The following is a 14,324-nucleotide window of genomic DNA, read 5'->3' as shown; positions in this document are numbered from 1 at the left end:
TTAGTTGGGTAATGATTGACAAGTTAGTAAACTCATAGCATCAGCTTCTTCATATGTAAAAAGTGGTTAATAATACCTACATCTTAGGGAGGTTGTAAGGATTTCTCTCCATTAATTACATAAATGTTCATTATGAATGAAAATATGGTAATTTGTATTTAGTGAAATATTAGAAATTATCAAGGTTCTTTTTAGAATATTAATAGACAGACCTGACTTATTCAAAGTTAATTTACTTACTCATTTTTGAACACATATTTTTTGACATTCCTTTTCACTGTTGAATCTGTTTCCTGAGCCATTACAGCCACTGAACCAAAAGCAGGCACAGGAGTTGACATGTTTGTCATAATACCACCGGATCACATATTCATGACAGTTTCCAAGCTTCAGGGCTTCCATGCATCTAGGATCTAGGGTGAGGTAATGATAATGTATATTAGAGGTTCTCCTTCACATCATATCTTAATGAGTTTGTTCTTTAAGTATACCAACCTACTGAGAAATATAATTCTTTTTTTAAATTTTATTTCTTTATTGGGGAATTAATGTTTTACATTCAACAGTAAATACAATAGTTTGTACATGGATAACATTCATAACAGTTTCCCATATAACAATACAACCCCCACTAGGTCCTCTGTCATCCTTCTTGGACCTGTATTCTCCCCACCCACCCACCCCCACTGCAGAGTCTTTTACTTTGGTGCTATACGCCAATTCCATTTCAGCTTTTACTTGTGTTTTTTTTTTTTCTGATCTTGTTTTTCAACTCTGCCTGAGAGTGAGAACATCCCATATTCATTCTTCTGTTTCTGACTTATGTCACTTAACATGAATTTTTCAAGGTCCATCCAAGATCAGCTGAAAACGGTGAAGTCACCATTTTTTACACCTGAGTAGTATTCTATTGTGTATATATACCACAACTTTCTCAGCCACTCATCTGTTGTTGGACACCTGGGTTGCTTCCAGGTTTTGGCTATTACAAATTGTGCTGCCAAGAACATATGTGCACACTGATCTTTTTGGATGGATATGTTGGGTTCCTTAGGATATAGCCCCAGGAGAGGAATTGCAGGATCATAGGTTAGGTCCATTTCTAGCCTTCTGAGAGTTTTCCAGACTGTGCGAGAAATATAATTCTAAGTGAAAGGATTCCTTAACATCCAAAATATTTCTTTTACTAGAAGATATTTATTTCTTTGAAATCATTAAAGTATATCTTCAATCCACATGAGGAACAATAATTGTCAATAAATATTTTTTAAATGGCACAATTTAAAAAATAGAGTATATTTTAATAAAATCCCACTGAAACACACATCTTCCTCAAAACATAACACTGGAGAAGTTCACTTGGTGAGGATTACCTGAGAGCAGAAAGAACTTCTTCATTTACTTTAGGTTTGATTTTAAGTCAAATCAATATTTGGAATAAAGGCAATTTTAGCTTTCTGTACACAATAAATTCCCTTCCAGATTGTTCATAGAAAGCACCATTATAATCAATAGAGTTGTGCCTATTTAAAGAGAGACAGAGAAATAGAAAGGGAAAGAGAGAGAGACAGAGGGAGGAAGAAAGACTCTAAACTGCAAATAAAATGAACGACTATATATCACAATTTTCTTTTAAAATGAACTTCTCTTACATTCACTGCAAAGGACTTTTATGACAATGGTGCATATATAACCTTTTCTTTTAGAAAGAAATGAATCTTATATAATTATAAACAGTAAGCATATTAAAGATTACACTAGCACTCTGTGTTAAAAAAAGAAGAGCTGCTCTTGTAGGACAATCAAAACATGACCTTATAATGTCAGTTTATAAATAGATCTCATAAGTATATACTATAAAATTAAAAATAAATAATAAAGCAAAGTTTCAGCAATGAAATAATTCACTAAGATACTTTTACATTTTCTATTTTAAGATACATTTTAGTATCTGGATTCATATTTTCTATCAAAGAACATGATGGGAAAACTCATTAAAATAAACATATAGAAGCATGTGGGTACTTATTGCCTAAAACTTGTGTTTTTAAGAAGTTTGATACAAACTTCATTTCTTAATTGTGAAATCAGCCATGTCTCTATCTCTGTAATTATTCTCCCAGATTTGAAGTATATTCTGATTCATTTATTTTCTAAAATCTCTGCTTCTCCCATAAAGACTCCTTACACCAAATGGAAAAGAGTAGTGGATTTTCACTACCTTCTCTCTTAGAAACAATAAATAATGTATATACTCTCTCTCTTGTTGTCAAACCAAACCAATCTAAGATTCTTTGGGGGCAAAGATGGTAGCTCTTTTTGCATGTTCTTCAGAAACTAGTATGAAATTATAATTTCTTTCGATATTAGCTCTAAAGAAAATGTGTTATTAAATCACAATCGAGATACTAGCTTTTGTCTCCTAATACAGCATAGGCATCAACAACTCAAATGTGTTCTATGTGTATCAGCTACATGTAAGACAACATGAGTAGTAGAAATAAACAATGGCAAACATGAATGTACAGTTTTCTTTAAACACATTCAAACTAATAACAATAAGTACATATAATATCCTCATTTTCATTGACTAAATTTGTTTCTCATCTTACCATTTTGTAGTTTTATAAACTAAAGAATAAAACATGTTTTTGTTTTGTTTTTGCTTTATTGCAGACAGATAACAACTGGGGTTTCCTGCATGCAAGGCAAATCTACTGCCTCAGCAGCCTTTTTTAAAGATTAAAAAAAATTTGTTTCTTTTTGACAGAGAAAGAAATTGAGAAGAGAAAAGGAGATAGAGATACAGAGAGACACTTGCATCACTGCTTCACCATTTGTGAAGCTTTCTCCGTGAAGGTGGTGGCTGGGAGCTTGAATCCTTATGCATTGTAATGTGTATGCCACCACCCAGCTCCAAAACATGGATTTTGTCCTCCCTGTTTATAGTCACAACATATCTCAGGATAAGAGTCTTCCTCACACTATAAATGTAGGAACTGATTGTTCACTTACCTTTGTGCACTGACTTTTCTGACTCTAAAATCAAAATGGAGCTGGGCGTTATGGTTTCCAGACTCTCCTCTCTTCCCTCAGCAGGACTGAGCAAAGTCCCCTGAGTGTCCGTAGTTGCCGGTGAAGAAGTGTGAGCTATGCTGTAAGCCCAGGTAGGCTTTAGGTACCTGTTCTCTTCACCCTGTTCTCCAGGGACACTAACCTATACAAAACACACACACACACACACACACACACACACACACACACACACACACACACACACCCCATTGTTATTATTTTTAATTTCTGGTGCCAATCACTCAAGATAGCTAGTTAAATTTGGAGAGCATTTAAGAAGTGTTTAAAGAAAAGTTTATCAGCATTACTCCTCTCAAATCTTCAATATAATCTCAATATCTCAGGAAGTAACACCAGTTATCTATGCCATGCATCCCTGAACACCTATACTATAAAATTTCACATCACCTCATGTGGGTGTAACATATATACACACACAGACACATTTCTCACTGTGAAGCACAGGTAGTGGTCTTCTAGAGAGAGCTATATAAAGAGTGTAAAAGAGGTGAGTTTGAGAAGAATTTCCTTTCATTTCCCCCTCATCATAGGTATGAGAAAGGAAAAAAAAACAAAAAACATTGACTTCTTTGTCTTGTATTTCCCTTGGTCTTTTTGTTTCCATTTCCAAATCCTAGAGAATGTGACACATTGCTGAACATGTACTACAAGCTAACCAATTTTGAGATTGGAACTTGAGGTACCATGGAGCAGGAAATGAACCTAATGCCCCAGCTGCAGGCTCATCACAGCGAAAAGATATAAATAAATAGACTAACAACATCCAAGGGGGAACAGAGGAGGATAGAGTAATTCTGTGCTTCAAAACAAGCAGATGTGTTATCATTGCCTTTCAATTTTAAGGTGAAGCTTTTTATAAAAGGAAGAAAACTGCACTAGTGAGGTAGTTCATTTGGGTAGTGTCTCTTTGCTATGTGTTTGACTTGATTTGATCCAAGTGCCCATCACATTGAAGAAAGCTTTGGTGCTGTGGTCTCTTTCACACCCTCCACTATGGCTTTACACATAAAAATAACAACATTAATAATAAAAGAAAAAAAAACTGATTTACAGCAGCACCCTAGGAATATGAATATCTGAGATAAAGATAAAAACTACTAGCCATGTACCATACAATTTAAAAAGGTCATTTTGTTTCTGATTTTCTAAAAGTTTTCCTCATAACTCATTACCTAGAATCACACACATTCTAGAGACAAGCTTTTCAATCTGATCTTGTGTTTTCTCTCAGTGACTATCAGTGATCATCTGCCCATGTGTTCAATCTTATCATTTCTCAGCAGTGCCAGACCAGATTTTTCACAGTTGAGTGGGGTATTCTGTTCCCACCAGTTGGTTCAGGCTTTCAAGATGTCTGACATTTCCATCAAACACCCTGAGTGACTCTTCCAGGTGATAACACTATTTGCCAGTTCTCTCAGCATTTACTACTGACTGAACTCTATTTGCATTTAAGGCTGCTAAAGGTCATAGGGAATGTCAGGATGAAATTGTACCTCCCCGATGGCCTGTGGCTTTCCTAGTGAATGGACTGCAGGATTTGGTCTACTTAAGTATTTTCATACACTAGCAAAATGCCCTTCATCCTGACATTGCTAAATGAATGTTTTTAATTGCTCTACTCAGGTCGTTTTAGGACAGTAAGAATATCCTGGTAAGGCCCTATGTCAGGCAGCTGTCAGTTTTTTCTCCTAAAATTCTTTCATTGTTAAATACACTATAAATTTAAAGACAGTCTTTAAAAAAAAAGACCGTAACACACTAAGTAGATACACTCCCATCTCCAAGATAATAAAATCGGAAAAACATAAACCTGGGTGTCAAGGAAAAATTATTTAGCTTTAGCACTGAGACTGCTAGCCAGATTTTCTGAATTTTAGGTCTGGGATATTTTTTTCTAGGTAGGTCTGAGATGTTTTTATTTATCTCTCTTCCATGAAATAGGAGCATCTTATATTCTAAGGGTAATAAATCTGTTATTTGGGATATGTGATATATGTATATCACTTCATGCAACAATACTAATAATTATTGATAGTTTCCAGTTTCCATGTAGGGTTTTATCAACAGTAAGTTGTTAGGGACCTTCAATTTCTTGATGTTGCAGACCCCTGTACTTGTATAATGCCTGTTACTTATTGATATATTGGTTATTTCTCTTCTGAACTATTTTCTGAATTCCTGAAAAGTTATGTATAGGACAAAAGGAATGCTGACCACCTACAATCACTTATGATTCCCCTCTGACCTCAATACCTATACTCTGATCGGTATTTTGTAGATGTCTTAATCTAAAAAGCATTTTGGGTCAACAGACTACAAGACAAAAGGGATAAAGCTGCATATTGTGACCAACACTGCCTTCCCTCACAGACCATAGAATGCATAATATGAACATAATATATACCTACTATAAAATCAAAGGTTTACATGAATATGTCCTAGTGGTCTAGCACTAACTATCATAATTTGAATACCCCTGAAAAGATGCTTTTGATGTTTCTCATTACATGCTCCAATGTCATGTAGATTTTCGATAATAAATACTCTCTTGGAATTCTGGTTGCAGTCATACCCTTAACACAGCCCACTGTGGTGTGTGTGTGTGTCCATCTCCAAACCTCTTCATTCACAAGCAAGGGTGTCTGAAGTGAATCTTTCTCAGTCCTTAGTTGCAGCGGAGCTCAGGGTCCTGGCATCTGGTCTTTGATATCTACCAATATATTTCTATGACAAGTTAAGGTCTTCTAAGCATAGAGAAGGAATGGTACTCTTATTTTTAAAGTAAACATTGTTGTATTGACCAATACCTGCATATGTGACTTAGTCAAAGTTATTACTAAATAATTAGGTCTAGTCTCAAGAAGTCAATTTTTCCATCAGTAGAGTTTAACCTTCTAGTGGGTCTTGTTTTATGCCTTTTGAGTGTGATACTTCAGTTGACAGCATAATATGACAAAAAATTTACAAATTTACAAAAAATTTGCCTAGTATATTAGAGAAAGAATTGCACCTAAAGATTTGTTATTTCTCCTACAGTGACAGAAGTTTGATACCATCTGCTATAGTATTATAAGGTAGAAGATCTATGGCAACTTCATGGGTAGAGAACCTTATCCAGGGTCTTAAAATTAGATGTGTTTCAGTGTTGAGAGAGAATAACTTCAGTCACCATACAGTTGATCAGAAGAGGTGGGCTATACATAAGACATACTGAGCAGGGACAGTGTCAACTGTAAGCTGCCCATCTCAAGCTTACAGGAGTACTTATTAGTAAAATCATGCATTACATCAAGATTTTCTTCTTTTTAATGAAACATACATCAGGAATAAATGTCAAGGTATAACAGGTGGTTAAACATCAGTATCAAAAGTTCAGAACATATTTTTATGATGGTGAAAAACATTAGGAATGTAGATAGAAGTGTTTAAAACTTAGCTGCGATAGTTACTGTATGAATATCATTATATCAGGTACATTATTTTAATGCCATAAGATATTGAGTTTATTATAGTCATTCCATGCACTCCAGACCCTCAGGGCAGAAGTCAGACATTAATTAGAGTTATGGGTAACTGCACTTGTGCATTACCACTAGCCTATATGACCAGAAAGTTAATCTGTGATATATCCCAGACCTCACCTTAGAGTAGGATTTTGTAATGAGGGACAGAGCCTGAAAAACAGGTCTCGTGGCATTTTAGTCAAAGGAATGTACCTGGCAGACAAACAAGCAAATATGTATTTTATAAGCATGGAAGCAGAGGTAAAAAGTAGTAGGATTTCTAATAACAAGTATCAGGAAGTCTGGAATCAGAAAACTTCAACAGTTCTTTTTCCCTCCTTCTGACACTGCTGGGGCTTCACCACTTTGGGATAACTTTTTCAGATATAAATGGAGACACAGAGATATACAGAAAGCAAGAAAAAGACAGACTGGCACCAAAGGTTCCCTCAGTGTGGTAGGGGTCATGCTTTAACCTAGGTCACACAGGTAGTAAAACAAGCATAATGTCTATGTAAGCTATGCTACTGGCCCTATAGACAGGTTGTTAAGAAAATTCAGCCAATATACATATAAGAAATACTTCAGTGATGCTATCATTAAAAAAAATTTTTTAGGGGTTGTGGAGATTGATTGCCATTTTGATACATATTTGAGCCTTAACATCACAATGGAAGTGCTAGGGGGAGGTTCCAGTGCTATAGTTATGCACTCTTTCTCTCCTTCTCTCTCTCTTTCTCTTAGTATTTGAATGAAAAAGCTCCCTGGAGTAGTAAAGTCATGCATTGTGAGGTCCTGATTTTGTGAAGAAAATAAAAATAGGTAAAATGATACAATTACCAGTAATAGATAAAACAGAGAGCTAATATAAGAGAAATGTGGAGGCTCTGATTTATGACAGAGCTATGGATTCAGAGAAAGGGCTGAATGTATAAGTAAAGAGATTATAAGAAAAGACCAAAGAAGTAAATACCAGCAAGTATAGAAGATAAAATAGGAACAGAGCTACAGATATAGCTTAGATTTTTTTCTGTTGGACACCTGACTGCATGGTGAAACTATATCTCCAAGAGGTAGACTAATAATAGCACGAGTACCACCACTGGTCACTTCTATCAGGAATGTCTTCACAAGCCCTCTTGTGGGCCTTCCCAGGATCCTGCCCTCACCATAAAGCCACAATGGTAGAAACTACCCCATTCTCCAGAGGGAGTCTGGGTTATCTTGCCCTACCACTCAAGGAAGACTGGTCCTGAAATGAGTGCAGCCTGCAATGTTTCCATCTGTGACCATGAGCTGTGAGCTCAGACCAACAGAGACTCAGAGGTTACACAGGCTCTAGTGCCATATATATGCCCTGGTTAGATGGATGGAGGTAAATAGTTAATTCTATCCACAGAATTTTTTCAAGAATGGGAGCTACTCTCTACCCTAGTCCAACCTTATAGCCCTTTTCTCTACTCTGACATGATTTTCTCAGACAATATTTTTATTCAACTTCATCCTAGCTATCAAACTCAAGCAAAAAATTGCACCTCCCTAGAAACATGCCTAAAATTGACTTCCTATTTTTCTTCCACCCTAAGATCCCTAATCTCATCTGTTCTGTTCCTACTTTTTGGTTCCTGTTCATTAACCATTTTGTCTAATTTTGTGTCCTGCCACCTTCCAGACACTAAATTGCAGATGCTACCAGGATTCCACCTTGACTTCTCTAGGCAGATGACTTCACCAATGAGTCCTACGACCTCGCTTCTACAGAGCTCTGCCCCATTAGGGAAACAGACTAGGGGTATGGATAGACCTATCACCTCCCGTGTCCAGTGGAGAAGCAATTATAGAAGTTATAACTTCTACCATCTGCACCCCCAAAACAATTTTCATCTATACTCCCTGTGAGGGAGAAGTGATAGGAGGAAGAAGAAAAGAGGGCTCTGAACTCCAACTCCATCAGGACCCACAGGAAGAGGAGGAAAAAGGGAAGAACATTTGTAGTAATAGGATCATGTGTGGCTTGGAGGGGACGGAAGGACTGGACCTGGAAGAAAGAGGGGACAATTGTGTACAAATCTAGACAGATAGTTGTAGAGATGATAGTTAACCCTGTCGTTAGAGTTTGGGGCTCTAGCAGGCCAGGCTAGCTTCGCGCTTCGCAGCGGTAGACAGAGACTTGGGGACAGGCTGGGCAGAGAACTCAGTTTAATCTTTATTCATGAGCGGTCAAATCACCACACCATGTGCTTCTCTATCTTTATCCCCCTGGCAGGGACTCTGGAAGTCCCCCTGGCAGCTGCATCAGGGACTCTGGAAGTCCATAGGGGAGAAGGGGGCGCCAGAAACTAGCAGGGGCTAAACCACCACCTCCCAGAGGCTGGGTGGGTGCGGGGGGGGGGGGGGGGGGGGATGGGACCCAAACCAATGTGAAGCATAGCAACAAACCCTTAACTGCAACCTTGGGAGAACTTCAGTTTGCAACGATTCTCAATGAGGGATTGAGAATTCAGAACTCGTGATGGGAACGGTGTGGAATTATACATTCTGACATGTAATTTTATAAATAAATATTATATCACTAATAAAGAAGAAGTACAAAACTGGAGGGGGGAAGGATAGTAACAGGAGTGACCTGAAGATTAAGAGAGGACTAGGATATTTTTTAGATAGCAGAGTTTTTAAAAAATATATTTTATTTAATTTACTTGTTTATTTTAGATAGATCTAGAGAAAAATTGATGGGTAAGGGTAATAGAGAGGAAGAGAGAAAGATCACTTCACCACTTGTGAAACGTTCTCCCTGCAGAAGTGTCTGGAGCCTTAAACCCAGGTTATTGCATATGGTAGCATGTTCTATCTACCAGTGGTATCACCTTCTGACCCCTTCGATAGCAGAATCCTAAACAAATAGCCTATTTACTGATTATAGGAAAGGGGTTAGGTAATGGCAAAAAAGAGCACCACAGTAAAGTAGGGTTGATGAGGCAAAGGGAACGGACCTTTTGGGCCCAAGTAAATTAAATAGTGCCACATTAGCGTTTAGCACAGTCTTAGGTAAGTTTGGGGTAAGAAGGGACTTATCCAATTCCCTAAATCAAGTCAGAGCCATCTCAGGATTCCAAGTTCTGAAAAACTTGCCAAAAGAGGACCCATATAGGAAGTTGCCTTCTTTAGACATATCTAAAAATGGAGTCAAACATATGAACCTTGTGGGGAAAAGAAACTAATATATGAGAGACAAGGTAAAACTGAAGTGGAGAGAGACCTCTGAGTGACTTGTGCAGTAATGATGGAAAGAACAAATGAGGCAAGTGGGCTAAGTACCGGGGATAGAGTTTGTTATGAGAGTGGACAGAAAAATAATGAACAGAACAGTCAGGAAATTTGGCTTGTAATATTAGTTCTCTGTAATTTACATCAACAGAGAATGTACATTTCCTGCAAAGAAAATATAAGCCTGCATTCTGAACTAGCATTGAACTATAAACTAGGGCACCATAAGATGGACAGGGAAGACTCACAGGACAGGAAGACTCACTTTTCCTTTTTCTGCATTACACCTCTCCACTTGGAAGTAGAAACTACCCAGAGGGACCTCCCAAATTATGTGTCTACTTCTGGATTGCTGTGCAATCACTCTGCAGGGAATTCCATAGTCTCCTTCCACAGAGTACAAGGATTCTATAATCTAAGTTGCTTGCAGTTGGGGAATATTTTTTTAATATTAAAAAAAAAGTAAAGGAACTTCATGGGTTTCTTTCACTCTTTCAAGGAAAAAAAATCTAGAGCATTGTTCCAAGGAAATAGTTTCAGATAATAAACTATTACCTGGGTTAACATTATCAGTACATTAAGAATGATAAGAAGCAGTTTCATACAGGAAATTCATAATGTAAAGCCTTAGTAGATCTAATCATCAGGCCTGATAAAGTGAAGTTTATTTGATTTTATTGCTCTGCTTCCATTTACATCCTGGAAATCTTAATCAACTGCCTAAGTCCTGCAAGAATTAAAGGAACATAAATGCCAATATTATCAGTCAGGAAAGATAAGGGTTTTATATACATAAGCTTTTTTTTTTTTTACAGTAATATAACTATGCCTTTCATTGAAGAAAATCTTCAGTAGGTAGCATAGTGTTCATCTGCCCTGTAAGCATTTATTGAGTCATCTATATGTGCAAAATGAAGCACACTTTTAGGTCATGAGCAAGACAGAAGAAACAGATCATATCCTCAAGGAAGTTGAATCTATGCATAGAAATTAGCAATGTAGAAAGGGATAAAATCCAGAAGAAAGTAGAGACTTGCCTGCAATTCCAGGAGGACAGAGAAGATTGAAGCATGGTACAAGTTCGCTTTAAAAAAAAATGTATTAGTTATTTAATAATGATTAACAAGATAGCAGATAGGAGGAGTACAATTCCATACAATTCCCATCACCAGAGTTCCATATCCCCTCCCCTTCATTGGAAGGTTCCTTATTTTTTATATCTCTGGGAGTATGGATCAAAGGACTTTATGGGTGCAGGTGGGGAGGATCTGGCTTCTGTAATTGTTTCTCCATTGGACTATGAATGTTGACTGGTTGAATATTTACCTTTCTAAGGCTTGTCTAAAATAGTAGGGCATTGTCTAAGTGTTAGGAGATTTTTAAAAATCTATTTATTTTTATGACAGAGGCCAAATCCCTACTTAATTCTGGCCTATGTACAGTGGGAGATGGCACTTGGGGAATCAGGTTTGCAAATAGTGTGCTCTGCTGTTAAGCTGGATCTCTGGTACCCCCTGAGTATTAGGAACTTAATAGGGTCTGGGAGATGCTTCAGCTTTCAATAATTCTCAACAAGTGTGTTCCCAAATACTCAGTGTATGGCAAGGCCATTCTACAATTAGATACAATGCTTAAAATCTAAGTCCTTGGAGAAAAAAATTAACTTGTGATTTCACAGAATACTGAAAATAACTGTTATTCACATTTATTTCCCTAAAAACAGATATTCTATAAAAAGAAGAGGAAGAGGCTGGGCAGTGGTACACTCAGTTGAGTGTACACATTATCATGCACAAGGACGGGGATTCAAACCCCAGGTCCTCACCTGCAAGAAGGAAAGTCTCATGAGTGGTGAAGTAGTGCTGCAGGTGTCTCTCTTTTTCTCTTCCTCTGTATATCTCTCTTTTCCCTTTTAATTTCTCTCTGTCCTATCAAATAAGGAAGAAAAAAACAAACAAAAGGAAAACATGTCCACCATGATCAGTGGATTCATTGTGTGTACACCAAGTTCTAGCAATAACTCCAGAAGATAAAAAAGGGGAGGAAGGAAGTACAGAATTGTATGTCTTAAGGGAATGATAAATGATATTACAGAGGGAAAAATCAGATTACTAAGGTCTTTCTTCTGGAATATTGCTTACATAGGCACAAGGATAATCTAAGAATTAAGTTTTTCACAGATTCATTTTAGATGTTTTGGTACTGTATACTTTTTAATAGAAGTGAATGTGTGTGCACAGATATATAAATGTTTCATATTAATATTTGTATGTATTATAGATATGTACAGAAGAGAATCAAAATGAGAGATCTAGAGATAAGAGAGGCTATCCAAGAAGCTCATGCTTATTATAAGTTCCTACTCATTTGACTAGAGGTCCTGAGGAGACCTAGGTGATGCTGTTTCTATGTGTCTTGACAATAAAGATCCAGACTATTGGGATGTACTTGTCTTACGCCCCCTCCCTCCTCACCTTCTCTACTAGAATGCTTCACCTGTCATAGTCTATTAAAGTCACTTATTTCTCAGTATCATTACACTTCATGGGTCACAATTATTGGATTATGGTCTTGCTATTCCTCATCTATGTCGTTCTGACTTTTCTGTCCCTCAGATACCTCCATTTTAACTAGTACAAACTGTTGCTTTTCTTCAAAGCAACCCATTTTAATAGTTAAGTTACAATTCACCCCAACTACAAGCAAGAAATAAACTCTAGGGAGTCCGGCGGTAGCGCAGCGGGTTAAGCGCAGGTGGTGCTAAGCACAAGGACCAGCGGAAGGATCCCAGTTCGAGCCCCCGGCTCCCCACCTGCAGGAGAGTCACTTCACAGGCGGTGAAGCAGATCTGCAGGTGTCTGTCTTTCTCTCCCCCTCTCTGTCTTCCCCTCCTCTCTCCATTTCTCTCTGTCCTATCCAACAACAATGATATCAATAATAACTACAACAATAAAAAACAACAAGGGCAACAAAAAGAATAAATAAATACAATTAAAAAAAAAAAAAGAAATAAACTCTCACCCTGAATCCTCTCCTGTCTCATAACTTAGAATCAATTCAATCACTGAAATATATTCATTCTATCCCAGATGTAGCCTCCTACTCTTAGCCTCCTTTTCATTCCGACCTTCCCTACCTGAATTCAGTTTCCTGTCTCTTACCTGGACTACAGCTCCCCATAATTCCAACATCCTGTCACCTCTCTTTCTCCTTTTTATCTTCCATACTGCAACCATGGCTATCACCCTTTGAGCCAAGTACAGCTGTCTGGCTTCTGCTTTCTCCTGGCGGCCTGGCCTATGGATGAAATTAGATCACTTATAGTCCATCCTCTAATCAGTTACAAACTTCATTTGTCCCACTCATTCCATAGGGCCACAAACATGAGACTGAATTAAACCCAATTTCTCAAAATGCAACAACCCTTTAGAATCTCTCTTTGCTCACATGTTCCTTCTTTGGGGAAGAGAGCTGGGTGAAGGGAGCCAAGAAGAAGAAACTTTTGGCTTGAAAAACACTTACTTGTGCTTAAAACTCAGCTCAATGCCACTTCCTCTGTAAAGCCTTCCTCTACTCCCTGAAATAAATTTCACCATTTCTTGTGCTTTATCTTCAGATCTGCAGAAATTCTTAATACTTATTGTACATATTCATTTCTTTGACAGACTGTGGGATTCTCTTAGGCAAGATGTTTCCTAAGAACCACAATTTAGCATAGTAAAACATGATCAATACACATTGCTGAAATTCATTGATAATGGGGCTAGTTCATTTTATGCACCACTGATTAAATGAAACCTGAATTTTTCTCTTGTGTAGAAAGACTTTAGAAAGGGACCGGCATTGACTTGGAAAAGGGTAAAATGATAAATCCCTCAAGCAATGAAGAACCCAGTAACATGCTTAAGAGTAACTGCTCACCCATGCTCCCAGAGGGATAGAGAATGGGAAAGCTATCGGGGGAGGGGGTGGGATATGGAGATTGGGCGGTGGGAATTGTGTGGAGTTGTACCCCTCCTACCCTATGGTTTTGTTAATTAATCCTTTCTTAAATAAAAAAAAAAAAAAAAAAAAGAGTAACTGCTCACACTATTACTATAACTTTCTCAGTAAAGAGGCAGCAAACCAACATGTACCAAATAAGAGTCTTTCTCTCATTTGTAAATAATTTTTGCCTGAACACAGTCATCTTCACTCATTTAAGCATTGGTTGTGTCTGCTTTTGTGCTTCAAACACAAAGTTAAGTAGTTACACAGAGATCAAAGGCTCATAAAACCAAAAGTACTTACCAGACACAGCTTTATAGAAAAAGCCTGTTGGGGTCAGGCAGCAGCACAGCAGGATAAGCGCACATGACTCAAAGCACAAGGACTGGTGTAAGGATCCCGGTTTGAGCCCCCTAGCTCCCCACATGCAGGTGGGTCGACTCACAAGCAGTGAAGCAAGTCTGCAGG

At 37.7% G+C, this 14,324-nt stretch overlaps 1 protein-coding gene across 1 annotated transcript in view; it reads right to left on the bottom strand.

Annotated features, from left to right (window-relative positions):
- Window positions 1-211: 211 nt before the first annotated feature.
- Window positions 212-14,324, bottom strand: part of COL28A1 (collagen type XXVIII alpha 1 chain) — a 301,074-nt gene continuing 286,961 nt past the window's right edge. The window contains 2 exon segments of the mRNA XM_060196187.1: window positions 212-413; window positions 3,079-3,217. Of these exon segments, the coding sequence (XP_060052170.1) occupies window positions 241-413; window positions 3,079-3,217 (312 nt within the window). The 3' untranslated portion in view covers window positions 212-240.

Source organism: Erinaceus europaeus, chromosome 8 (genome assembly GCF_950295315.1).
Source record: "Erinaceus europaeus chromosome 8, mEriEur2.1, whole genome shotgun sequence".
Classification (NCBI taxonomy): Eukaryota; Metazoa; Chordata; class Mammalia; order Eulipotyphla; family Erinaceidae; genus Erinaceus; species Erinaceus europaeus.
Note: the sequence above shows the minus strand (reverse complement) of the source record. Positions and strands in the feature narration are given on the sequence as shown.